Source organism: Pleurodeles waltl, chromosome 1_2, assembly GCF_031143425.1.
Source record: "Pleurodeles waltl isolate 20211129_DDA chromosome 1_2, aPleWal1.hap1.20221129, whole genome shotgun sequence".
In the NCBI taxonomy this organism is placed as follows: Eukaryota; Metazoa; Chordata; class Amphibia; order Caudata; family Salamandridae; genus Pleurodeles; species Pleurodeles waltl.
In genome coordinates this window covers 125,243,475-125,268,410 of record NC_090437.1, presented here as the reverse complement: position 1 = coordinate 125,268,410, position 24,936 = coordinate 125,243,475, and the positions used below count along the sequence as shown (strand labels likewise).

The 24,936-nt window shown below is 46.5% G+C and overlaps 1 protein-coding gene across 8 annotated transcripts in view; it reads right to left on the bottom strand.

Moving 5' to 3' along the window:
* PAQR3 (progestin and adipoQ receptor family member 3) overlaps positions 1 to 24,936 on the bottom strand; it is a 906,524-nt gene that overhangs the window by 830,619 nt on the left and 50,969 nt on the right. For 7 of the 8 annotated variants that reach the window (XM_069236804.1, XM_069236806.1, XM_069236807.1 and 4 more), the window contains exon 2: positions 18,731 to 18,982. The exons of the other annotated variant lie outside the window; for it this stretch is intronic. In XM_069236804.1, the coding sequence (XP_069092905.1) occupies positions 18,731 to 18,915 (185 nt within the window). In that variant the 5' untranslated portion in view covers positions 18,916 to 18,982. The remainder of the gene's footprint in view (positions 1 to 18,730; positions 18,983 to 24,936) is intronic. 8 annotated transcript variants of the gene reach the window in all.

Genomic DNA, 24,936 nt, shown 5'->3' with positions numbered 1-24,936 from the left:
TGCATACTACTTGAAGGATTTTATACCCATCTCGTGTCTCCGTGCATCCACCGGAGTCCCTGGGCCCAGAAGTAGTAAGCAGCGTAGAAGGTGATTCTCGGCCCTGGCTAAACCCTTGGCCTTTTTATAACCCCACAACTCTGCTCCAAACCGACCTGCCACAAGGGCCTGCGCTCTATAAGCCTAAAGGGCAAGACCAATCAATCTTCACCCCTGGCTTTTAGCAAAATTAGGTACACCCCGTGCATACTGACTCAGTGTTGCATCTCCTTTTAGTAGCTGTGCTGACCAATTCAACTTGGAGTCAAACCTTACTTCTAGGTAATCATAGAATGCAATGCGATCCAGGAGGATTCCGTACATTTTGAAGGAGCTCCTCAGTTTATAATTGCCCTTTAGGATCATATATTGTTTTTGTGGTGTTGATCTGTCATTTCTTTATACTGCAGTAACTTTCAAATGCCTTCAGGAGTTTGTGTATGACTAATTCTGTGTGTGCCAAGAGCACTGGGTCATCAGTGAATAGCAAAATAGCTGTTTTTTGACACCCTCAATCGGAATATTGTGATTTAAGGTCTTCAAACAACTGGCAACATCACTGATAAAGATATTAAAGAAGGCTGAGGCTAGGACGCATACATGTCTAGCACCAATAATGATTTTGAAACTTTAAATGATTTCTCCTCTAGGGCCATATCTAACAGTGGAAGTGTTACTACTGTATAGTAGCTTGATTGCTGAAATTAATTTTGTTGGACAACACTGGGTTAATACTTTTGCTGCAGTAGTTTGCAGTTTACAGTGTCAAAGGTCATTTTTAGTTCTATAAATGTAAAATATAATGGTGACTGTTTGCTGCTGGTATATTTCAGGCCAATGTTAAATAACTGCACTGTCTGATGAATTGTTCCTTGGTCTTTCCTAATACTTGCCTGAAAAGCCTTGACAATTCCACTGTTGCACATCCAATCATCGAAGTGAGTGTGCAAGAACTTTGCATATATTTTCCCTAATGCATCAAGAAGGGAGATTGGTCAATAGTTAGCGGGATCATCCTGAGAACCTTTCTTATGGTGCGGGACAATAACAGCAAATTCCACAATGCTGATACAATCCCCTGGATCCACATTGCACTGTAGGTTAAGGTTAGAATAGGTACCCATGTAGTAAGGTCTGATCTGAATCTATCAGCTGCAATCTGGTCAGTGTCTGGAGCCACATTTTGTTTGTGGCTGAGGATTGTAGGAAAGTACCGTCTTGCCTGGCATGTTACCCCCATATGTCACTGTTTATATGTTGTTTTAGTCCTTGTCTCACTGGGACCCTGCCAGGCAGGGCCCTAGTGCTCATAGTATGTGCCCTGTATGTGTTCCATGTGTGGTGCCTGTCTCACTGAGGCTCTGCTAACCAGAACCTCAGTGTTTATGCTCTCTCTGCTTTCCAAATTTGTCACTAACAGGCTAGTGACTAAATTTACCAATTCACATTGGCATACTGGTACACCCATAAAATTCCCTTGTATATGGTACTGAGGTACCCAGGGTATTGGGGTTCCAGGAGATCCCTATAGGCTGCAGCATTTCTTTCGCCACCCATAGGGAGCTCAGAAAATTCTTACACAGGCCTGCCACTGCAGCCTGAGTGAAATAACATCCACGTTATTTCACAGCCATTTACCACTGCACTTAAGTAACTTATAAGTCACCCATATGTCTAACCTTCACTTAGTGAAGGTTGGGTGGCAAGTTACTTAGTGTGTGGGCACCCTGGCACTAGCCAAGGTGCCCCCACATCGTTCAGGCAAATTGCCCGGACTTTGTGAGTGCGGGAACACCATTACACGCATGCACTATACATAGGTCACTAACTATGTATAGCGTCACAATGGTAACTCCGAACATGGCCATGTAACATGTCTAAGATCATGGAATTGTCACCCCAATACCATTCTGGTGTTGGGGGGACAACTCCATGATCCCCCGGGTCTCTAGCACAGAACCCGGGTACTGCCAAACTGCCTTTCTGGGGTTTCCACTGCAGCTGCTGCTGCCAACCCCCCAGACAGGATTATGCCCTCCTGGGGACCAGGAAGCCCTGGCCCAGAAAGGCAGAACAAAGGATTTCATCTGAGAGAGGGTGTTACACCCTCTCCCTTTGGAAATAGGTGTGAAGGGCTGGGGAGGAGTAGCCTCCCCCAGCCTCTGGAAATGATTTGATGGGCACAGATGGTGCCCATCTCTGCATAAGCCAGTCTACACCAGTTCAGGGATCCCCTAACCCTGCTCTGGCGCGAAACTGGACAAAGGAAAGGGGAGTGACCACTCCCCTGACCTGTACCTCCCAGGGGAGGTGCCCAGAGCTCCTCCAGTGTGTCCCAGACCTCTGCCATCTTGGAAACGGAGGTGTTGGGGGCACACTGGACTGCTCTGAGTGGCCAGTGCCAGCAGGTGACATGAGAAACAACCCTCTGATAGGCTCTTACCTTTCTTGGTAGCCAATCCTCCTTTCTTTGTAGCCAAACCTCATTTTCTGGCTACTTAGGGTTTCTGCTTTGGGGAATTCTTCAGATAGCGAATGCAAGAGCTCACCAGAGTTCCTCTGCATCTCCCTCTTCACCTTCTACCAAGGATCGACAGATGACTGCTCTAGGACGCATGCAAAACCGCAACAAAGTAGCAAGACGACTACCAGCAACATTGTAGCGCCTAATCCTGCCGGCTTTCTCAACTGTTTCCTGGTGGTGCATGCTCTGGGGGTCACCTCCCTTCACCCTGCACCAGAAGCACAGAAGAAATCTCCTGTGGGTCAATGAAATCTTCCCCCTGCTAATGCAGGCACCAAAAGACTGCATCACCGGTCCTCTGGGTCCCCTTGCATCCTGACGAGCGTGGTCCCTGGAACACAGGAACTCTACCCAAGTGACTCCCACAGTCCAGTGACTCTTCAGTCCAAATTTGGTGGAGGTAAGTCCTTGCCTCCCCACCCTAGACTGCAAACCTGTGTACTGCATGATTTGCAGCTGCTCCGGCTTCTGTGCACTCTTCCAGGATTTCCTTCATGCACAGCCTAGCCTGGGTCCCCAGCACTCTGTCCTGCAGTGCACAACCCGGTGAGCTGGCCTCCGACGTCGTGGGACCCTCCTTTGTAAATTCGCATGGACTCCGGTTCACAAATCTTCCAAGTGCCTGTTGGGGTACTTCTGCGGGTGCTGCCTGCTTCTGTGAGGACTCCCTGACTTGCTGGACGCCCCCTGTGTCTCCTCATCCAAGTGGCGACATCCTGGTCCCTCCTGGGCCACAGCAGCATCCAAAAACCCTAACCGCAACCCTTGCAGCTAGCAAGGCTTGTTTGCGGTCTTTCTGCGTGGGAACACCTCTGCAAGCTTCTTCACGATGTGGGACATCCATCCTCCAAAGGGGAAGTTTCTAGCCCTCTCGTTCTTGCAGAATCCACAGCTTCTACCATCCGGTGGCAGCTTCTTTGCACCCACAGGTGGCATTTCCTGGGCATCTGCTCACTCTCGACTTGATCGTGACTCTTGGACTTGGTCCCCTTGTTCCACAGGTACTCTCATCAGGAAATCCATCGTTGTTGCATTGCTGGTGTTGGTCTTCCTTGCAGAATTCCCCTATCACGACTTCTGTGCTCTTTGGGGAACTTAGGTGCACTTTACACCCACTTTTCAGGGTCTTGGGGTGGGCTATTTTTCTAACCCTCACTGTTTTCTTACAGTCCCAGCGACCCTCTACAAGGTCACATAGGTTTGGGGTCCATTCGTGGTTCGCATTCCACTTCTACAGTATATGGTTTGTGTTGCCCCTATCCCTATGTGCCCCCATTGCATCCTATTGTGACTATACATTGTTTGCATTGTTTTCTATTGCTATTACTGCATATTTTGGTATTGTGTACATATATCTTGTGTATATTTGCTATCCTCATACTGAGGGTACTCACTGAGATACTTTGGCATATTGTCATAATAATAAAGTACCTTTATTTTTAGTTTATCTGTGTATTGTGTTTTCTTATGATATTGTGCATATGACACTAGTGGTACTGTAGGAGCTTCACTCGTCTCCTAGTTCAGCCTAAGCTGCTCTGCTAAGCTACCTTTTCTATCAGCCTAAGCTGCTAGACACCCCTCTACACTAATAAGGGATAACTGGGCCTGGTGCAAGGTGTAAGTACCTCTTGGTACCCACTACAAGCCAGTCCAGCCTCCTACATTGGTTGTGAAGCGGTGGGATAAGTACTTGCAACTACTTACCACTTTGTCATATTGTACTTTTCATAAGAGAAAAATATACAAAACAAGTTCAGTGTATGTACACCTAACCAAAAAGTTTTGCGTTTCTCCTATCACTTCTTTACTAAGTGCTGAAAAGTACCTCTAAACTTTTAAAAAGTTCTTAAAAAGTTTAAAACGTTTTTTTTTCTGTTCTTTAAAAAGTTCTGAAACTTTTTCTTTTTTTTTCTGTCCCTTAAACTCGTGTCTATCATGTCTGGTACAGGCCAAACTCTTGATCTGGCCAGCATAGCTTATGACAACCTTAGCTGGAAGGAAGCAAGGAGTCTCTGCATAGATGGAGGTTTAGGGATAGGGAAGAATCCCTCAAGATAACTGTTAGTTAATATGCTCATTGAACAAGATAAGACCTTAGTTGGCACTTCTGGTGAGAAATTAGCTGATGGTTCCCACTCTGATTCTGGGGCACCCCCAGTGAAAGGTTTGGAAGGGAACCTTCCCAACCTGACCCTTAGCAGGCCACCTAGCATAGCTGGTACTGATGTGAATTCACATCACAGTAAGAGTGTTACTTCTCATCATAGTAGGAGTGTTACTTCTGTAGGCCAGAATGTTAGAGTGCCATCGGTTAGGGAAAGGTCTCCCTCTGTTCATTCTCACCATTCTTCTGTGTCAAGGCATGCCTAACCCACCCACCTTGATGACAGAGTGTTAGAAAGGGAGTTCAATAGATTGAGAGTGGAAGAATCCAGGCTGAAGCTCAAGAAGCAACAGCTGGATTTAGATAGGCAAGCCTTTGATTTAGAAAAAGAAAGACAGAGGTTGGGGTTAGGACCCCATGGTGGCAGCAGCAGTATTCCAAATAGTCATCCTGCAAAAGAGCATGATTCTAGGAATCTGCACAAGATAGTTCCCCCTTACAAGGAGTGGGATGTCATTAACAAGTGGTTTGCTGCACTTGAGAGGGCCTGTGTTGTACAGGAGGTCCCTCAAAGGCAGTGGGCTGCTATCCTATGGCTATCTTTCAGTGGAAAGGGTAGGGATAGGCTCCTTACTGTTAAAGAAAGTGGTGATAATAATTTTACAGTTCTTAAGAACGCACTCCTAGATGGTTATGGCTTAACCACTGAACAGTACAGGATGAAGTTCAGAGAAACCAAAAAGGAGTCTTCACAAGACTGGGTAGACTTTGTTGACCATTCAGTGAAGGCCTTGGAGGGGTGGCTACATGGCAGTAAAGTTTCTGACTATGAAAGCCTGTCTAACTTAATCCTGAGAGAGCATATTCCTAATAATTGTTTGTCTGATTTGTTACACCAGTACCTGGTAGACTCTGATCTGACCTCTCCCCAAGAATTGGGAAAGAAGGCAGACAAATGGGTCAGAACAAGGTTGAACAGAAAAGTTCATACAGGGGGTGACAAGGATGGCAAGAAGAAGGATGGTAAGTCTTCTGACAAGGGTGGGGACAAATCTAAAAATGAGTCTTCATCAGGCCCACAAAAACACTCTGGTGGGGGTGGTGGGCCCAAATCCTCTTCAAATCAAAACAAAGAAAAGAAACCATGGTGCTATTTATGTAAAATAAAAGGCCATTGGACAACTGATCCCAGTTGCCCAAAGAAAAGCACAAAGCCTCCTACCACTACAACCCCTGCTGCTACACCTAGTGTCCCTACTAATAGCAGTGGTGGTGGGAACAGACCTACTAATAGCCAATCCAAGGGAGTAGCTGGGCTCACTTTTGGTAATTTAGTTGGGGTTGGTCTTGTTAGGGAGACCACAGAGGCTGTGTTAGTCTCTGAAGGCGCCACTGATTTGGCCACCTTGGTTGCTTGTCCCCTTAACATGGATAAGTACAAGCAACTTCCCCTAATAAATGGTGTTGAGGTTCAGGCCTACAGGGACACAGGTGCCAGTGTTACAATGGTAATAGAGAAACTGGTCCACCCTGAACAACACCTACTTGGTCACCAGTACCAAGTGACTGATGCTCATAACAACACTCTTAGCCACCCCATGGCTGTTGTGAATCTCAACGGGGGGGGGTACTTGTCCAAAGAAAGTTGTGGTTGCCTCAGATTTACCTGTAGACTGTCTACTAGCAAACGATTTAGAGACATCAGCTTGGGCAGAAGTGGAGTTGGAGGCTCATGCAGCAATGCTGGGCATTCCAGGGCATATTTTTGCTTTAACCAGGGCTCAGGCCAAAAAGCAAAAAGGACAGGGTGACTTGGATTCTGGAAGAATGGACCAAGTGCTCCCTAAAGCTAGGGTTAGTAAAGGTAAAACACTACCTACTATCCCTCCCTCTACAGTGGATTCTACTTCTGAGGAAGAAGAATTTCCACCCTGTGCAGAACCTACAGAAGCAGACACTGCTGAGCTTTTGGGTGAATAAGGGCCTGCCAGGGAGGAGCTGAGTGTGGCACAGCATACCTGTCCCACACTAGAGGGTCTAAGACAGCAAGCTGTCAAACAAGCAAATGGGGATGTCAGTGACTCTCACAGAGTTTACTGGGAGGACAACCTCTTGTATACTGAGGCAAGGGATCCAAAACCTGGAGCTGCCAGGAGATTAGTGATTCCTCAGCAATACAGAAAATTCCTCCTAACTCTAGCCCACGACATTCCCTTAGCTGGACATTTGGGCCAAATGAAAACTTGGAACAGGCTTGTCCCCTTGTTTCATTGGCCTAGAATGTCAGAGGACACAAAGGAATTTTGTAAGTCCTGTGAAACCTGTCAAGCCAGTGGCAAGACAGGTGGCACCCCAAAGGCACCCCTTATTCCACTGCCTGTGGTTGGGGATCCCTTTGAAAGGGTAGGGGTTGACATGGTTGGCCCCCTTGACCCTCCTACTGCTTCAGGCAATAGGTTTATCTTGGTGGTAGTGGACCATGCCACGAGATATCCTGAAGCAATTCCTCTAAGGACCACTACAGCTCCTGCAGTGGCAAAGGCCCTCCTGGGAATCTTTTCCAGGGTGGGCTTCCCAAAAGAGGTGGTATCAGACAGGGGAAGCAATTTCATGTCTGCTTACTTAAAGGCCACGTGGAAGGAATGTGGTGTTACATACAAGTTCACCACACCCTATCATCCACAAACAAATGGACTGGTTGAGAGGTTTAATAAAACTCTCAAAGGCATGATAATGGGACTCCCTGAAAAACTCCGCAGGAGATGGGATGTCCTGTTACCTTGCCTCCTTTTTGCTTACAGGGAGGTACCCCAAAAAGGAGTGGGCTTCAGCCCCTTTGAACTCCTATTTGGACACCCTGTAAGAGGTCCCGTAACACTTGTGAAGGAGGGTTGGAAACAACCTTTAAAAACTCCTAAGCAACACATAGTGGACTATGTACTTAGCCTAAGATCCAGAATGGCTGAGTATATGAAAAAGGCCAGCAAAAACCTTCAGGCCAGCCAACACCTCCAAAAGCAATGGCATGACCAGAAGGCTGTTCTGATTCAGTACCAACCAGGGCAGAAAGTGTGGGTCTTGGAGCCTGTGGCCCCAAGAGCACTTCAAGTCAAATGGAGTGGACCCCACATAATTGTTGAAAAGAATGGAGAAGTCACCTATTTGGTTGACTTAGGCACTGCCAGGAGTCCCCTTAGGGTACTCCATGTCAATCGCCTGAAACCCTACTATGACAGGGCTGATCTCCCCCTGCTCATGGCAACAGATGAAGGACAGGAAGAAGAGAGTGACCCTCTCCCTGATCTCTTCTCTTCCACAGAAGAGGATGCTCTAGTGGAAGGTGTAGTACTGGCAGATTGTCTTACTGCTGAGCAGAAAGACCACTGCATAAATCTCCTGGGTCAGTTTTCTGAACTCTTTTCTACTGTGCCAGGCACCACTTCTTGGTGTGAGCACACTATAGATACTGGAGACAGCTTGCCTGTCAAAAGTAAGATCTATAGGCAGCCTGACCATGTCAGAGACTGCATGTAGGAGGCTGGACTGGCTTGTAGTGAGTACCAAGGGGTACTTGCACCTTGCACCAGGCCCAGTTATCCCTTATTAGTGTATAGGGTGTCTAGCAGCTTAGGCTGATAGATAATGGTAGCTTAGCAGAGCAGCTTAGGCTGAACTAGGAGACGTGTGAAGCTACCACAGTACCACTTAGTGTCATATGCACAATATCATAAGAAAACACAATACACAGTTATACTAAAAATAAAGGTACTTTATTTTTATGACAATATGCCAAAGTATCTTAGAGTGTACCCTCAGTGAGAGGATAGGAAATATACACAAGATATATATACACAATAGCAAAAATATGCAGTATAGTCTTAGAAAACAGTGCAAACAATGTATAGTTACAATAGGATGCAATGGGGAAACATAGGGATAGGGGCAACACAAACCATATACTCCAAAAGTGGAATGCGAACCACGAATGGACCCCAAACCTATGTGACCTTGTAGAGGGTCGCTGGGACTATTAGAAAATAGTGAGAGTTAGAAAAATAACCATCCCCAAGACCCTGAAAAGTGAGTGCAAAGTGCACTAAAGTTCCCCTAAGGACAAAGAAGTCGTGTTAGAGGAATAATGCAGGAAAGACACAAACCAGCAATGCAACAACTGTGGATTTCCAATCTAGGGTACCTGTGGAACAAGGGGACCAAGTCCAAAAGTCACAAGCAAGTCGGAGATGGGCAGAGGCCCAGGAAATGCCAGCTGCGGGTGCAAAGAAGCTTCTACTGGACAGAAGAAGCTGAGGTTTCTGCAGGAACGAAAAGGGCTAGAGACTTCACCTTTGGTGGACGGATCCCTCTCGCCGTGGAGAGTCGTGCAGAAGTGTTTTCCCGCCGAAAGAACGCCAACAAGCCTTGCTAGCTGCAAATCATGCGGTTAGCGTTTTTGGACGCTGGTGAGGCCCAGGAGGGACCAGGAGGTCGCAAATTGGACCAGCAGAGAGAGGGGACGTCGAGCAAGACAAGGAGCCCTCTCTGAATCAGGTAGCACCCGGAGAAGTGCCAGAAACAGGCATTACGAGGATGCGTGAAACGGTGCTCGCCGAAGTTGCACAAAGGAGTCCCACGTCGCCGGAGACCAACTTAGAAAGTCGTGCAAAGCAGGTTAGAGTGCCGTGGACCCAGGCTTGGCTGTGCACAAAGGATTTCCGCCGGAAGTGCACAGGGGCCGGAGTAGCTGCAAAGTCGCGGTTCCCAGCAATGCAGCCCAGCGAGGTGAGGCAAGGACTTACCTCCACCAAACTTGGACTGAAGAGTCACTGGACTGTGGGGGTCACTTGGACAGAGTCGCTGGATTCAAGGGACCTCGCTTGTCATGCGGAGAGGAGACCCCAAGCGACCGGTAATGCAGCTTTTTGGTGCCTGCGGTTGCAGGGGGAAGATTCCGTCGACCCACGGGAGATTTCTTCGGAGCTTCTGGTGCAGAGAGGAGGCAGACTACCCCCACAGCATGCACAAGCAGGAAAACAGTCGAGAAGGCGGCAGGATCAGCGTTACAGAGTTGTAGTAGTCGTCTTTGCTACTATGTTGCAGGTTTGCAGGCTTCCAGCGCGGTCAGCAGTCGATTCCTTATCAGAAGGTGAAGAGAGAGATGCAGAGGAACTCGGATGAGCTCTTGCATTCGTTATCTGAAGTTTCCCCAGAGACAGAGACCCTAAATAGCCAGAAAAGAGGGTTTGGCTACCTAGGAGAGAGGATAGGCTACTAACACCTGAAGGAGCCTATCAGCAGGAGTCTCTGACGTCACCTGGTGGCACTGGCCACTCAGAGCAGTCCAGTGTGCCAGCAGCACCTCTGTTTCCAAGATGGCAGAGGTCTGGAGCACACTGGAGGAGCTCTGGACACCTCCCAGGGGAGGTGCAGGTCAGGGGAGTGGTCACTCCCCTTTCCTTTGTCCAGTTTCGCGCCAGAGCAGGGGCTAAGGGGTCCCTGAACCGGTGTAGACTGGCTTATGCAGAATTGAGCACATCTGTGCCCAAGAAAGCATTTCCAGAGGCTGGGGGAGGCTACTCCTCCCCTGCCTTCACACCATTTTCCAAAGGGAGAGTGTGTCACACCCTCTCTCAGAGGAAGTTCTTTGTTCTGCCCTCCTGGGCCAGGCCTGGCTGGACCCCAGGAGGGCAGATGCCTGTCTGAGGGGTTGGCAGCAGCAGCAGCTGCAGTGAAACCCCCGGAAGGGCAGTTTGGCAGTACCAGGGTCTGTGCTACAGACCACTGGGATCATGGGATTGTGCCAACTATGCCAGGATGGCATAGAGGGGGCAATTCCATGATCATAGACATGTTACATGGCCATATTCGGAGTTACCATTGTGAAGCTACATATAGGTAGTGACCTATATGTAGTGCACGCGTGTAATGGTGTCCCCGCACTCACAAAGTTCAGGGAATTGGCTCTGAACAATGTGGGGGCACCTTGGCTAGTGCCAGGGTGCCCTCACACTAAGTAACTTTGCACCTAACCTTTACCAGGTAAAGGTTAGACATATAGGTGACTTATAAGTTACTTAAGTGCAGTGTAAAATGGCTGTGAAATAACGTGGACGTTATTTCACTCAGGCTGCAGTGGCAGGCCTGTGTAAGAATTGTCAGAGCTCCCTATGGGTGGCAAAAGAAATGCTGCAGCCCATAGGGATCTCCTGGAACCCCAATACCCTGGGTACCTCAGTACCATATACTAGGGAATTATAAGGGTGTTCCAGTAAGCCAATGTAAATTGGTAAAAATGGTCACTAGCCTGTTAGTGACAATTTGGAAAGAAATGAGAGAGCATAACCACTGAGGTTCTGATTAGCAGAGCCTCAGTGAGACAGTTAGTCACTACACAGGTAACACATTCAGGCACACTTATGAGCACTGGGGCCCTGGATTACCAGGGTCCCAGTGACACATACAACTAAAACAACATATATACAGTGAAAAATGGGGGTAACATGCCAGGCAAGATGGTACTTTCCTACACTGCATAAAGCAAGAGGTACAGAAAATGCTTGAACTGGGAGTGGTTGAGCACTCTGAAAGTCCATGGGCCTCTCCTGTGGTACTTGTAGCAAAACCTCATTCCAAAGATGGTAAAAGGGAAATGAGATTTTGTGTTGACTACAGAGGTCTCAACCAGGTAACCAAAACTGATGCTCACCCTATACCCAGGGCAGATGAGCTAATAGATACACTGGCATCTGCCAAGTATCTAAGCACCTTTGATTTGACTGCAGGGTATTGGCAGATCAAGTTATCAGAGGATGCAAAAGCAAAAACTACATTTTCAACCATTGGAGGGCACTACCAATTCACAGTAATGCCTTTTGGATTGAAAAATGCACCTGCCACTTTTCAAAGGTTGGTGAACACAGTCCTGCAAGGACTGGAAGCTTTTAGTGCAGCATATCTAGATGATATAGCTGTCTTTAGCTCCAGCTGGGATGATCACCTGGTCCACCTATGGAAAGTTTTGGAGGCCCTGCAAAAGGCAGGCCTCACTATCAAGTCTTCAAAGTGCCAGATAGGGCAGGGGAAAGTGGTTTATCTGGGACACCTGGTAGGTGGAGAACAGATTGTACCACTTCAGAGGAAAATCCAAACTATTATAGATTGGGTTCCCCCTACAACTCAGACTCAGGTGAGAGCCTTTTTAGGCCTCACTGGGTACTACAGGAGGTTCAGAAAGAACTATGGCTCCATTGCAGCCCCTCTTAATGACCTCACATCTAAGAAAATGCCTAAGAAGGTATTATGGACAGCAAACTGCCAGAAAGCTTTTGAGGAGCTGAAGCAGGCCATGTGCTCTGCACCTGTCCTGAAAAGCCCCTGTTACTCCCAAAAATTCATTGTCCAAACTGATGCATCTGAATTAGGGGTAGGGGCAGTCTTATCACAACTTAATTCTGAGGGCCAGGATCAACCTGTTGCTTTTATCAGCAGGAGGTTGACCCCTAGAGAAAAGTGTTGGTCTGCAATAGAGAGGGAAGCCTTTGCTGTGGTCTGGGCACTGAAGAAGTTGAGGCCATACCTGTTTGGCACTCACTTCATTGTTCAGACAGACCATAAACCTCTACTTTGGCTAAAACAAATGAAAGGTGAAAACCCTAAATTGTTGAGGTGGTCCATATCCCTACAGGGAATGGACTATACAGTGGAACATAGACCTGGGAGTACCCACTCCAATGCAGATGGACTCTCCAGATATTTCCACTTAGACAATGAAGACTCATCAGGTCATGGCTAGTCTTATTGTCCTTCGTATGGGGGGGTTGTGTAGGAAAATACCATCTTGCCTGGCATGTTACCCCAATATTTCACTGTATATATGTTGTTTTATTTGTATGTGTCACTGGGACCCTGCCAGCCAGGGCCCCAGTGCTCATAAGTGTGCCCTGTATGTGTTACCCGTGTTATGACTAACGGTCTCACTGAGGCTCTGCTATCCAGAACCTCAGTGGTTATGCTCTCTCATTTCTTTCCAAATTGTCACTAACAGGCTAGTGACCAATTTCACCAATTTACATTGGCATACTGGAACACCCTTATAATTCCATAGTATATGGTACTGAGGTACCCAGGGTATTGGGGTTCCAGGAGATCCCTATGGGCTTCAGCATTTCTTGTGCCACCCATAGGGAGATCTGACAATTCATACACAGGCCTCCCAGTGCAGCCTGAGTGAAATAACATCCACGTTATTTCACAGCCATTTACTACTGCACTTAAGTAACTTATAAGTCACCTATATGTCTAACCTTTACCTGGTAAAGGTTAGGTGCTAAGTTACTTAGTGTGTGGGCACCCTGGCACTACCCAAAGTGCTCCCACATTGTTCAGGGCAAATTCCCCGGACTTTGTGAGTGCGGGGACACCATTACATGCGTGCACTATACATATGTCACGACATATGTATAGCTTCACAATGGTAACTCCGAACATGGCCATGTAACATGTCTAAGATCATGGAATTTTCACCCCAATGCCATTCTGGCATTGGGGAGACAATTCCATGATCCCCCGAGTCTCTAGCTCAGACCAGGTACTGCCAAACTACCTTTCCCGGGGTTTTACTGCAGCTGCTGCCAACCCCTCAGACAGGTTTCTGTCCTCCTGGGGTCCAGCCAGGCCTGGCCCAGGAAGGCAGAACAAAGGACTTCCTCAGAGAGAGGGTGTTACACCCTCTCCCTTTGGAAAAAGGTGTCAGGGCTGGGGAGGAGTAGCCTCCCCCAGCCTCTGGAAATGCTTTGATGGGCACAGATGGTGCCCATCTCTGCATAAGCCAGTCTGCACCAGTTCTGGGATCCCTCAGCCCTGCTCTGGCGCGAAACTGGACAAAGGAAAGGGGAGTGACCACTCCCCTGACCTGCACCTCCCCTGGGAGGTGCCAAGAGCTCCTCCAGTGTGCTCCAGACCTCTGCCATCTTGGAAACAGAGGTGCTGCTGGCACACTGGACTGCTCTGAGTGGCCAGTGCCACCAGGTGACATCAGAGACTCCTTCTGATCGGCTCCTTCAGGTGTTGCTAGCCTATCCTCTCTCCTAGGTAGCCAAACCTCCTTTTCTGGCTATTTAGGGTCTCTGCTTTGGGGAATTCCTTAGATAACGAATGCAAGAGCTCATCAGAGTTCCTCTGCATCTCTCTCTTCACCTTCTGCCAAGGAATCGACCGCTGACTGCTCTGGAAGCCTGCAAAACTGCAACAAAGTAGCAAAGACGACTACTGCGACCTTGTAACGCTGATCCGGCCGCCTTCTTGACTGTTTTCCTGGTGGTGCATGCTGTGGGGGTAGTCTGCCTCCTCTCTGCACTAGAAGCTCCGAAGAAATCTCCTGTGGGTCGACGGAATCTTCCCCCTGCAACCGCAGGCACCAAAGAACTGCATCACCAGTCCTCTGGGTCTCCTCTCAGCACGACGAGCGAGGTCCCTTGAACTCAGCAACTCTGTCCAAAGACTCCCACAGTCCAGTGACTCTTCAGTCCAAGTTTGGTGGAGGTAAGTCCTTGCCTCCCCACGCTAGACTGCGTTGCTGGGGACCGCGTGTTTTGCAGCTACTCCGGCTCCTGTGCACTCTTCCAGGATTTCCTTTGTGCACAGCCAAGCCTGGGTCCCCGGCACTCTAACCTGCAGTGCACGACCTCCTGAGTTGTCCTCCGGCGTCGTGATACCCTCCTTTGTGGCTTCGGGTGAGCTTCGGTTCAGTCCACTTCGTAGTGCTTGTTCCGGCACTTCTGCGGGTGCTGCTTGCTTCTGAGTGGGCTCTTTGTCTTGCTGGACACTCCCTCTGTCTCCTCACGCAATTGGCGACATCCTGGTCCCTCCTGGGCCACAGCAGCATCCAAAAACCCTAACCGCGACCCTTGCAGCTAGCAAGGCTTGTTTGCGGTCTTTCTGCACGGAAACACCTCTGCACGACTCTTCACGATGTGGGACATCCATCCTCCAAAGGGGAAGTTTCTAGCCCTTGTCGTTCTTGCAAAATCCACAGCTTCTACCATCCGGTGGCAGCTTCTTTGCACCCACAGCTGGCATTTCCTGGGCATCTGCCCACTCCCGACTTGATCGTGACTCTTGGACTTGGTCCCCTTGTTCCACAGGTACTCTCGTCAGGAAATCCATTGTTGTTGCATTGCTGGTGTTGGTCTTCCTTGCAGAATTCCCCTATCACGACTTCTGTGCTCTTTGGGGAACTTAGGTGCACTTTGCACCCACTTTTCAGGGTCTTGGGGTGGGCTATTTTTCTAACCCTCACTGTTTTCTTACAGTCCCAGCGACCCTCTACAAGGGCTCATAGGTTTGGGGTCCATTCGTGGTTCGCATTCCACTTCTAGAGTATATGGTTTGTGTTGCCCCTATCCCTATGTGTCCCCATTGCATTCTATTGTGACTATACATTGTTTGCACTGTTTTCTATTGCTATTACTGCATATTTTGGTATTGTGTACATATATCTTGTGTATATTTGCTATCCTCATACTGAAGGTACTCACTGAGATACTTTGGCATATTGTCATAAAAATAAAGTACCTTTATTTTTAGTATATCTGTGTATTGTGTTTTCTTATGATATTTGCATATGACACTAGTGGTACTGTAGGAGCTTCACTCGTCTCCTAGTTCAGCCTAAGCTGCTCTGCTAAGCTACCTTTTCTATCAGCCTAAGCTGCCAGACACCCCTCTACACTAATAAGGGATACCTGGGCCTGGTGCAAAGTGTAAGTACCTCTTGGTACCCACTACAAGCCAGTCCAGCCTCCTACAATAAGTTGTTATCCAGTACATCTAAACTGACAAATATGTCATCGGATTTTGTGTTCATGTGTCCACAGACCAAAATAATATGTTGCCTTTCTCATCAGCGGTTGAGGTTCAAGGATGAAAAAAAATGTTGTCAGGCAAGGCCAATTTGCTTCTCTAGCTCATTTAGTGGCGTATAGTATTCGGACTGTAATCCTGGCAGGAAATAAACATTCATTATGATTAGCGCCCTGGGATCACTTGATATCACTAGCAGTTGGAGATTCTTGTTCATTTCAGAAAATACTTAATCAGCTGTACCCGAATGGGGAGATATCCAAATGGTTAATCCACCTCCTGGTCTCCCTTTTGTATCCTTTTTGTTTTTTCTGCTGAAGAGAGTAAAGTCACCCATGGTGAAGGGAGTAAAGTAACCCATAGTTACCTTGGCGATGGCCCATGTCTCCTCGAAAAAGCAAATTGTTTTTGATTTAATGAATGTTGTCCAGTCCTTACCTTCTAATTTCATTTTCAGGCCAGCAAGATTCCAGCTAAGCACTTTTATCCTGGCTGCATGGTCAGGGCCATGTCTGACTCCTATGGGTGGTGAACTGGATATGCTGGCAATCCTGAGAAGATTGTATCTGTAGGTCTTGCACTGTGTGTAAACTGAGGGAGTGTGTTAATCGTATTGGTATGGCTTTGGGTGTTTCTTGGGCTTTATCGGTTCCAGCTAGCAACAGACAACTGTATTTTGATATTCAAACTTTGCTACTCTGCTATACGTCCCTGTACTCTACACCATTTTGCTCAAAACAAATGCACTCTACGCCAATCTACTCTGCACCACTGTACTTTACGCCACTTCACACTAGGCCACTCTACTCCACTACATTCCACAGTACTCCATTCTGACGTACTACTCTATTTAACTTTCCAACACTCTACTTCATTCTATGCCACTCAACAACACTCAACTCCACTCCATGACACTCCACTCTATACACTCTACACCACTCAACTCCATTCTATGCCATTTCACTCCAGTACACTACTCCATTTTATGCCACTCTACTTTATTCCGCAGTATGCCACTTTACTAAACAACAATCTATTCCACTTAACACAACACCCTCTATGCCACTCGAAGACATCGTATGCCAATTCGCCCTACGACACGCTAAATCACTCTGACACAGTAGGCCACTCAACTCTTACTAGACTTTACTCCACGCTACACCCTTCCGCTCTGTGACACTCTACTCTCTTCATGATTTTCAACCACTGTACACAGGACAAACTGTTCATGTTCTCTCCACTGTAGTGCAATGCACTTAAGTGGTTAAAGTGCTAGACCCTATTCAGGAAGTAACTGCTGTAGGTAGAAAACACATTTGAGCAAGCTTTGGTATCTAATACCTAACCAGGAAGAAGCTAGTGTTGAAAAGAGTTAGTACTGCTCTGCTGTCATGGCAGTACTTTAAATCAAATGCACACACTTCACAATGCAACTGCCAAACCGAAGGAAACCAGAAAACGAAAGAGTTTGATCTTTGGATAAAATACTATCAGAAAAGTATGTGCATGCCATAGATTCCAAACTTGTTTCTCAGCACAGTTCTGGTATTAGGCCTATCCAGGAAAGGCTGTTATGTAGAAGGCTGGCAGAATCACAGTTGGGTAGAATGCGTGACAGACATAGCTGCCTAGGTTTCAGATTGCTGTGTGTGACATTTTCAAAATTTGAACGACTGAGTGATACTTTCTTGTGAACAATACACAGCTGTCAAGTTTTCAGATTGCTTATGTGTGACATTTGCATGGTTTCAGTGTACTTATGAGTGACACTGTACACTGTGTCAAATGTGTGACAGTTCAAGTGACACATACTGCTTGTAATGCAATTTTAAAATAGCGTCTTTCATATTTGCAGTGCCTTCTCAGCTGCAGGCTGGGACCTTGTAGCACTAAGTTTACAGGTAACTATTCCTCCCTGCGTAAATCAGGATTCAGCTCTGTTTCTCTTAGTTTACACATGGTCATGCTAACTCTCGCTGTCCGAGGATCAGCACCTGTCCTGCAATGGTGCGCATACCTAGCATGACCCATGCAGCTGCACCTCAGTGCATCTGGTACTCGAAGTGAGTATGGGGAGAATTCGGAAGTACTGGCACTCAATAACGGTGAGAAGAGGTCTATTAAACATATAAATGTTAGACTGAACACTTCACAAAACCACAAAGGCCTAAATGGTGCCTCTGGGCATAATATCAGTGGATGCCAAATGCCAAGTGTCTAGAACATCAAAGTAAAAAAAAAAAAAAAAAGCGTTGCACGGAGTGAGTTTCGTTTTCCAGTTGTTTGCTGTTAACAATAGAAATCCTTATCTAATTAACACTGAAGGAATTTGGTGAATTCCATCTGATACCACTAGATGGCAATGTCTAATTCTAAACGCTAAAAATGATAATTTAAATATGCTTGATGGCAGCAAGTCTTAGAACCTGTAGTACAAAAATGAAATGGTGCCGGGTGCGCCGAAGCGTGTGCGAGTTCAATTTCGTTAATAATTATTCCTGCAGCAGTGGAGCCTCTTGCGATCGCAACTGTACCCAGTAGTTCTGTAAATGCGTAACTAATGCATCTTAGTGCGGTGATGTAAAAACCAGCACTAAAATATGTTAGTCTAATTTCTGTTGCGTGGTACTTGGCAGGGCTGGGCGGGGATGGGGGTTCTTGACAAACCTAAACTCAAAAGGCTGCAAAGCATGTCTTACAAAGATAGCTTGTGAGATAAAACTAAGAGACCAAAGGAAATTAAATACTATTCTACATAGGAAAAAGGAAATACACAGAAGTAGATAAGGAATAAGAACATCGGTCACATTTGTGTAGAAAAACAGACTTTCACCAAATCAATATTAACATCATTGAAGAGCAATAATGAGATCTGGGGCGCAAATTCTGCATCTCCCATTTTTTTAGTTCAGTTTCACAAACACAATAGAAAGGAAAATGATACATTTGGATTGCATGTTTTTATATTGCACAATCAGAATATGTCTGACCCTGTCCCTCTAAACGGGCCAAAGAACTTGTACTGTAGCTGCTCCTTTTAGAGTCAGCAATCAACATATATGTTTGCTTAAAAACAATCAGAACAACTAACAAACATTGGTCATGTAATAATGGATTATTTTCCTATTATGTTATTGATCATGCCTGCATTTTAAAAACTATCAATGTACATACTTATATATATAGTAAGGAGTTTACTTTACCTTTTTAAGCACAACCGAGTAGGAAGGTAAGCCCTGTAGCCATCAGTAATGTAAGGATTGTCCTTGAGGTACACAGGAATTTGTTCATAGGTATATAAGCGAATTCCTCGTGGGACAAGAACAGGCCAGTACTGATAGCTGCCAAGCTCAATTGAATGAGTGCTCTTCTGTGTTTTCTGATGCATGTTGTTGAAATTACTGCTCAAAGAGCAAGAAAACCAAAATAAAAATGTAAACAATGTAGATACATATCTGGAAAGCAAACAAAACAAATAATTTAATTTAATCAGATTTAATATTGTATGCCTGTTAATTAAGAATAAGTAATTGTACAACATTCCTAGTAACATCCCTTCCTTCAGGTCCATGTAAATGTACACCAATCCCACCGAAGGTCCACGCACCACCCCCTTACATAAACCAACCAGCAACCAAAGCTATTTTACCTTTTGCTGTGTCAATGTTTCATTTAAACCCGTGCCAGATGAAGCCATTATTGATACCCCCCAAAGCCAAACCTACAGGATTTGGAGTATGAATGCTAGAGGCAGCAAGAGAAAATTCTTCCTTTAAGACCCCAACTGCCCACCCTATAAAAAACACATCAATACTGGACAAGGGAAGGTGTTTATAACCAGAAACTGAGGAGGGTGAAGAGCTACGGATAGCCGCTTCCTTACGTTGACTTGAAAAAGCAAACTGCCACAATGAAGGCAAACAATTGCAATGCAATATGTCTTGCATTTTCTTGAGTTAGAGCTATTGACATTGTAAATTCATAACTGGACTTTTCTTGCCACATAAATTGGTCAACCCTGCCTCATAATTTCTTTTTTTCCTGCCATATAATTTCAGTGGCCCAGCAGTTAACTAAAGCACTTCCATTTACCTTCTTCCTCTATCTTAAAACATATACAATTATCATATAAACCTTTATCAGAAATAAACGTTTGGCATTAGAGCGCAATGCTCAAAACACCATACCAAAAATATAATTTGGGATGGATTGAAGGGTGAAAGGAAAGAGGGAGTAAAAATGGAGAGGACAATTGGCGTAGTAACGGGTTTATGGGCCCTGAAGTAAGAAAGGAAACTGGTTGACTGCAATTTCGGTAGGGAAATAGAGCAGTAATTAGAGTTGAATGATGTCTGTAAGTCTCTGGGCCCCAGTGCCACTGCACCTGTTGCTCCCCTGATAACTAGGCCTCAGGATAGAAAACAGGTGGGGCAGAAAAAAAGAAGTGAAAGGAATACAACAGACAAAAGGAAGAAAGAGAAGCGGCGCAAAGAAATAAAAGAAGGGAAAGAAAGAACGAGAAAATGAAAACACAACTAAGAGAAGAAACAGAGCAAACGTGTGAGACAAAAGAAAAAAGGGAAGGAAGCTAGCAAACGAAGGATAAAGAGTAAAAAATAATAAAAAGTGTGAAAAGACAGAGAAAAATTAACATTAGAGAAAAAATGAGAGATGGTGAGAGAAACAAGCAGCAAGAGAACTAGGGCATGTATGTACGGACACATTTCCCCCAGACGTAGAATGGGAAAACTACTTGGACACTCCAGGTCCTGACAAGTAGCTTGTAGCTTCCACATACTGAGAGGGGGAAAAAGAAGGATTTATAGTAAAACGTGAATTGACAGAAAAAGATAAGAAAAACACCAGAGACAGGAAGGAAGAAAGATCTAAGAAAAAAAGTGAAAGGACGAATATCAAGTCAAAGGAAAGAGCAAATTAAAAAAAAAAAGACAAAGAAAGAATGAAGGGACGAGAAAAATTGTGAAAGAATGAATGCCTTGTGAAGAAATAAGAGAGGAATGAAACAAGGAAGGAAATAAACAAGTGTTTTGCGAGTTTGAAAGACGAGGTAGCAAGAGGAAGGGTTAAATAAAAAAAGGGAGAGGAGCAGAAATAAACAGTTGATAGAAAGAGCGAACTGTTAACGTGTGGATTCTAAGAGCTGGAAAGAGAAAAGTGGGGGAGAAAGAAAAAATTTCAAGTAAACAGAGTAAAGGAAAGAAGGGAGAGAGATAGGTGAAACACACTCTCCCAAATAAAGATGGCAGCTAAGTATAGATTTAATTGGCTCCTCTACGTCCTCAAACAGGAGTCAGAGTGTGGAACAGCAGAGGGCACTGCAGAACAGAAGGAGGTGCATTAGCAGAGTTGTATGTGAATCCCAATACAGCAATATTGGGGCACTTCACTTCAGGATTGGGGGTACAAACAGAGGATCTAGCTCACACTGATACAGATATAGACCAGACATTCGCAGAGTACTACCAAAACTTTATGCTCCGAGAAGGACCACCACACAGACCATGTTGTGGTCTTCTTTTTGTGGTGCGGGGAGAGACGGGGTTGGGTTGGGGGGGGGGGGGGGGGAAGGTTAGGATGGTGGTTGGTTGCTGGTCTCGGTCTTGAATGCAGCCAGTCAGGAGATGCTGGAAGCAGAATTAAAGGAGGAGGATATAGGGGAAGCACTGCAGGTGATGCAATCTGGGAAGATGCCGGCCTCCAAGTGGATCTTTATAAGTGCTTAGAATCCCTCCTCAATCCTCACCTGCTCAACTTATTTGGCGTAGTGAGAGATGACAGTGCCCTGCCGCTAGATCGTAACCACGCAATCATAGTAGTTATTCCCAAGAAAGGGAAGATGTCCGATTTGTGTTCTTCGTACAGCCCTATTTTATTTGCTGCACACAGAGTAAAATTCTGCCAGATTTCTGGTGACTCATTTGGTGGGAGAGATATCTGACTTGATTCACTCATTTCTGTCTAACCTTATGCAGAGACAGGTGACGCACTTAGATCTTAGGCGGCTATATCTTTGGCTAGACAAGCTCAAGGCCAACAGAGAACACAGAGCAATATTGTCATTGGATGCTGAAAAAGCAGTTGATTCCATAGAATGGCGGCACTTGCTCAAGACTGTGAAGCATCATGGCCTGTCATTGTATAGCATGGTGTTGTATGTGTAGGAGGCTGGACTGGCTTGTAGTGAGTACCAAGGGGTACTTGCACCTTGCACCAGGCCCAGTTATCCCTTATTAGTGTATAGGGTGTCTAGCAGCTTAGGCTGATAGATAATGGTAGCTTAGCAGAGCAGCTTAGGCTGAACTAGGAGACGTGTGAAGCTACTACAGTACCACTTAGTGTCATATGCACAATATCATAAGAAAACACAATACACAGTTATACTAAAAATAAAGGTACTTTATTTTTATGACAATATGCCAAAGTATCTTAGAGTGTACCCTCAGTGAGAGGATAGGAAATATACACAAGATATATATACACAATAGCAAAAATATGCAGTATAGTCTTAGAAAACAGTGCAAACAATGTATAGTTACAATAGGATGCAATGGAGACACATAGGGATAGGGGCAACACAAACCATATACTCCAAAAGTGGAATGCGAACCACGAATGGACCCCAAACCTATGTGACCTTGTAGAGGGTCGCTGGGACTATTAGAAAATAGTGAGAGTTAGAAAAATAACCCTCCCCAAGACCCTGAAAAGTGAGTGCAAAGTGCACTAAAGTTCCCCTAAGGACAAAGAAGTCGTGTTAGAGGAATAATGCAGGAAAGACACCAACCAACAATGCAACAACGATGGATTTCCAATCTAGGGTACCTGTGGAACAAGGGGACCAATTCCAAAAGTCACAAGCAAGTCGGAGAGGGGCATATGCCCAGGAAATGCCAGCTGTGGGTGCAAAGAAGCTTCTACGGAACAGAAGAAGCAGAGGTTTCTGCAGGAACGAAAAGGGCTAGAGACTTCCCCTTTGGTGGACGGATCCCTCTCGCCGTGGAGAGTCGTGCAGAAGTGTTTTCCCGCCGAAAGAACGCCAACAAGCCTTGCTAGCTGCAAATCGTGCGGTTAGCGTTTTTGGACGCTGCTGTGGCCCAGGAGGTCGCAAATTGGACCAGGAGGTAGAGGGGACGTCGAGCAAGACAAGGAGCCCTCTCAGCAGCAGGTAGCACCCGGAGAAGTGCCAGAAACAGGCACTACGAGGATGCGTGAAACGGTGCTCACCCGAAGTTACACAAAGGAGTCCCACGTCGCCAGAGACCAACTTAGAAAGTCGTGCAATGCAGGTTAGAGTGCCGTGGACCCAGGCTTGGCTGTGCACAAAGGATTTCTGCCGGAAGTGCACAGGGGCCGGAGTAGCTGCAAAAGTCGCGGTTCCCAGCAATGCAGTCTAGCGAGGTGAGGCAAGGACTTACCTCCACCAAACTTGGACTGAAGAGTCACTGGACTGTGGGGGTCACTTGGACAGAGTTGCTGGATTCGAGGGACCTCGCTCGTCGTGCTGAGAGGAGACCCAAGGGACCGGTAATGCAGCTTTTTGGTGCCTGCGGTTGCAGGGGGAAGATTCCGTCGACCCACGGGAGATTTCTTCGGAGCTTCTAGTGCAGAGAGAAGGCAGACTACCTCCACAGCATGCACCACCAGGAAAACAGTCTAGAAGGCGGCAGGATCAGCGTTACAGAGTTGCAGTAGTCGTATTTGCTACTATGTTGCAGGTTTGCAGGCTTCCAGCGCGGTCAGCAGTCGATTCCTTGGCAGAAGGTGAAGAGAGAGATGCAGAGGAACTCGGCTGAGCTCTTGCATTCGTTATCTAAAGTTTCCCCAGAGACAGAGACCCTAAATAGCCAGAAAAGAGGGTTTGGCTACCTAGGAGAGAGGATAGGCTAGCAACACCTGAAGGAGCCTATCAGAAGGAGTCTCTGACGTCACCTGGTGGCACTGGCCACTCAGAGCAGTCCAGTGTGCCAGCAGCACCTCTGTTTCCAAGATGGCAGAGGTCTGGAGCACACTGGAGGAGCTCTGGACACCTCCCAGGGGAGGTGCAGGTCAGGGGAGTGGTCACTCCCCTTTCCTTTGTCCAGTTTCGCGCCAGAGCAGGGCTAAGGGGTCCCCTGAACTGGTGTAGACTGGCTTATGCAGAATTGGGCACATCTGTGCCCAAGAAAGCATTTCCAGAGGCTGGGGGAGGCTACTCCTCCCCTGCCTTCACACCATTTTCCAAAGGGAGAGGGTGTAACACCCTCTCTCAGAGGAAGTCCTTTGTTCTGCCATCCTGGGCCAGGCCTGGCTGGACCCCAGGAGGGCAGATGCCTGTCTGAGGGGTTGGCAGCAGCAGCAGCTGCAGTGAAACCCCAGGAAGGGCAGTTTGGCAGTACCAGGGTCTGTGCTACAGACCACTGGGATCATGGGATTGTGCCAACTATGCCAGGATGGCATAGAGGGGGCAATTCCATGATCATAGACATGTTACATGGCCATATTCGGAGTTACCATTGTGAAGCTACATATAGGTAGTGACCTATAAGCAGTGCACGCGTGTAATGGTGTCCCCGCACTCACAAAGTCCGGGGAATTGGCCCTGAACAATGTGGGGGCACCTTGGCTAGTGTCAGGGTGCCCTCACACTAAGTAACTTTGCACCTAACCTTTACCAGGTAAAGGTTAGACATATAGGTGACTTATAAGTTACTTAAGTGCAGTGTAAAATGGCTGTGAAATAACGTGGACGTTATTTCACTCAGGCTGCAGTGGCAGGCCTGTGTAAGAATTGTCAGAGCTCCCTATGGGTGGCAAAAGAAATGCTGCAGCCCATAGGGATCTCCTGGAACCCCAATACCCTGGGTACCTCAGTACCATATACTAGGGAATTATAAGGGTGTTCCAGTAAGCCAATGTAAATTGGTAAAATTGGTCACTAGCCTATCAGTGACAATTTGAAAGAAATGAGAGAGCATAACCACTGAGGTTCTGATTAGCAGAGCCTCAGTGAGACAGTTAGTCACTACACAGGTAACACATTCAGGCACACTTATGAGCACTGGGGCCCTGGAGAACAGGGTCCCAGTGACACATACAACTAAAACAACATATATACAGTGAAAAATGGGGGTAACATGCCAGGCAAGATGGTACTTTCCTACACTAGGTCTACCAAGAACTAATGCAGTTTCTCATTATAACAATTAATGCTCTTTCATGAATAAACTGTAAAGCCCATCATAATTGTGTACCTTTTTACCTTCTTACCAGCCACTCAGGATTTTTACTGAATAGTCCACAAATTGTATCCAGGACTGACGGGGTTTTTCCAGTCTCCCTGAATTTTATGTTATACTCTTCAGTTGTGAACCCAAAGACCTCAATCAGTGTACCTTTCATAAAGTCATAG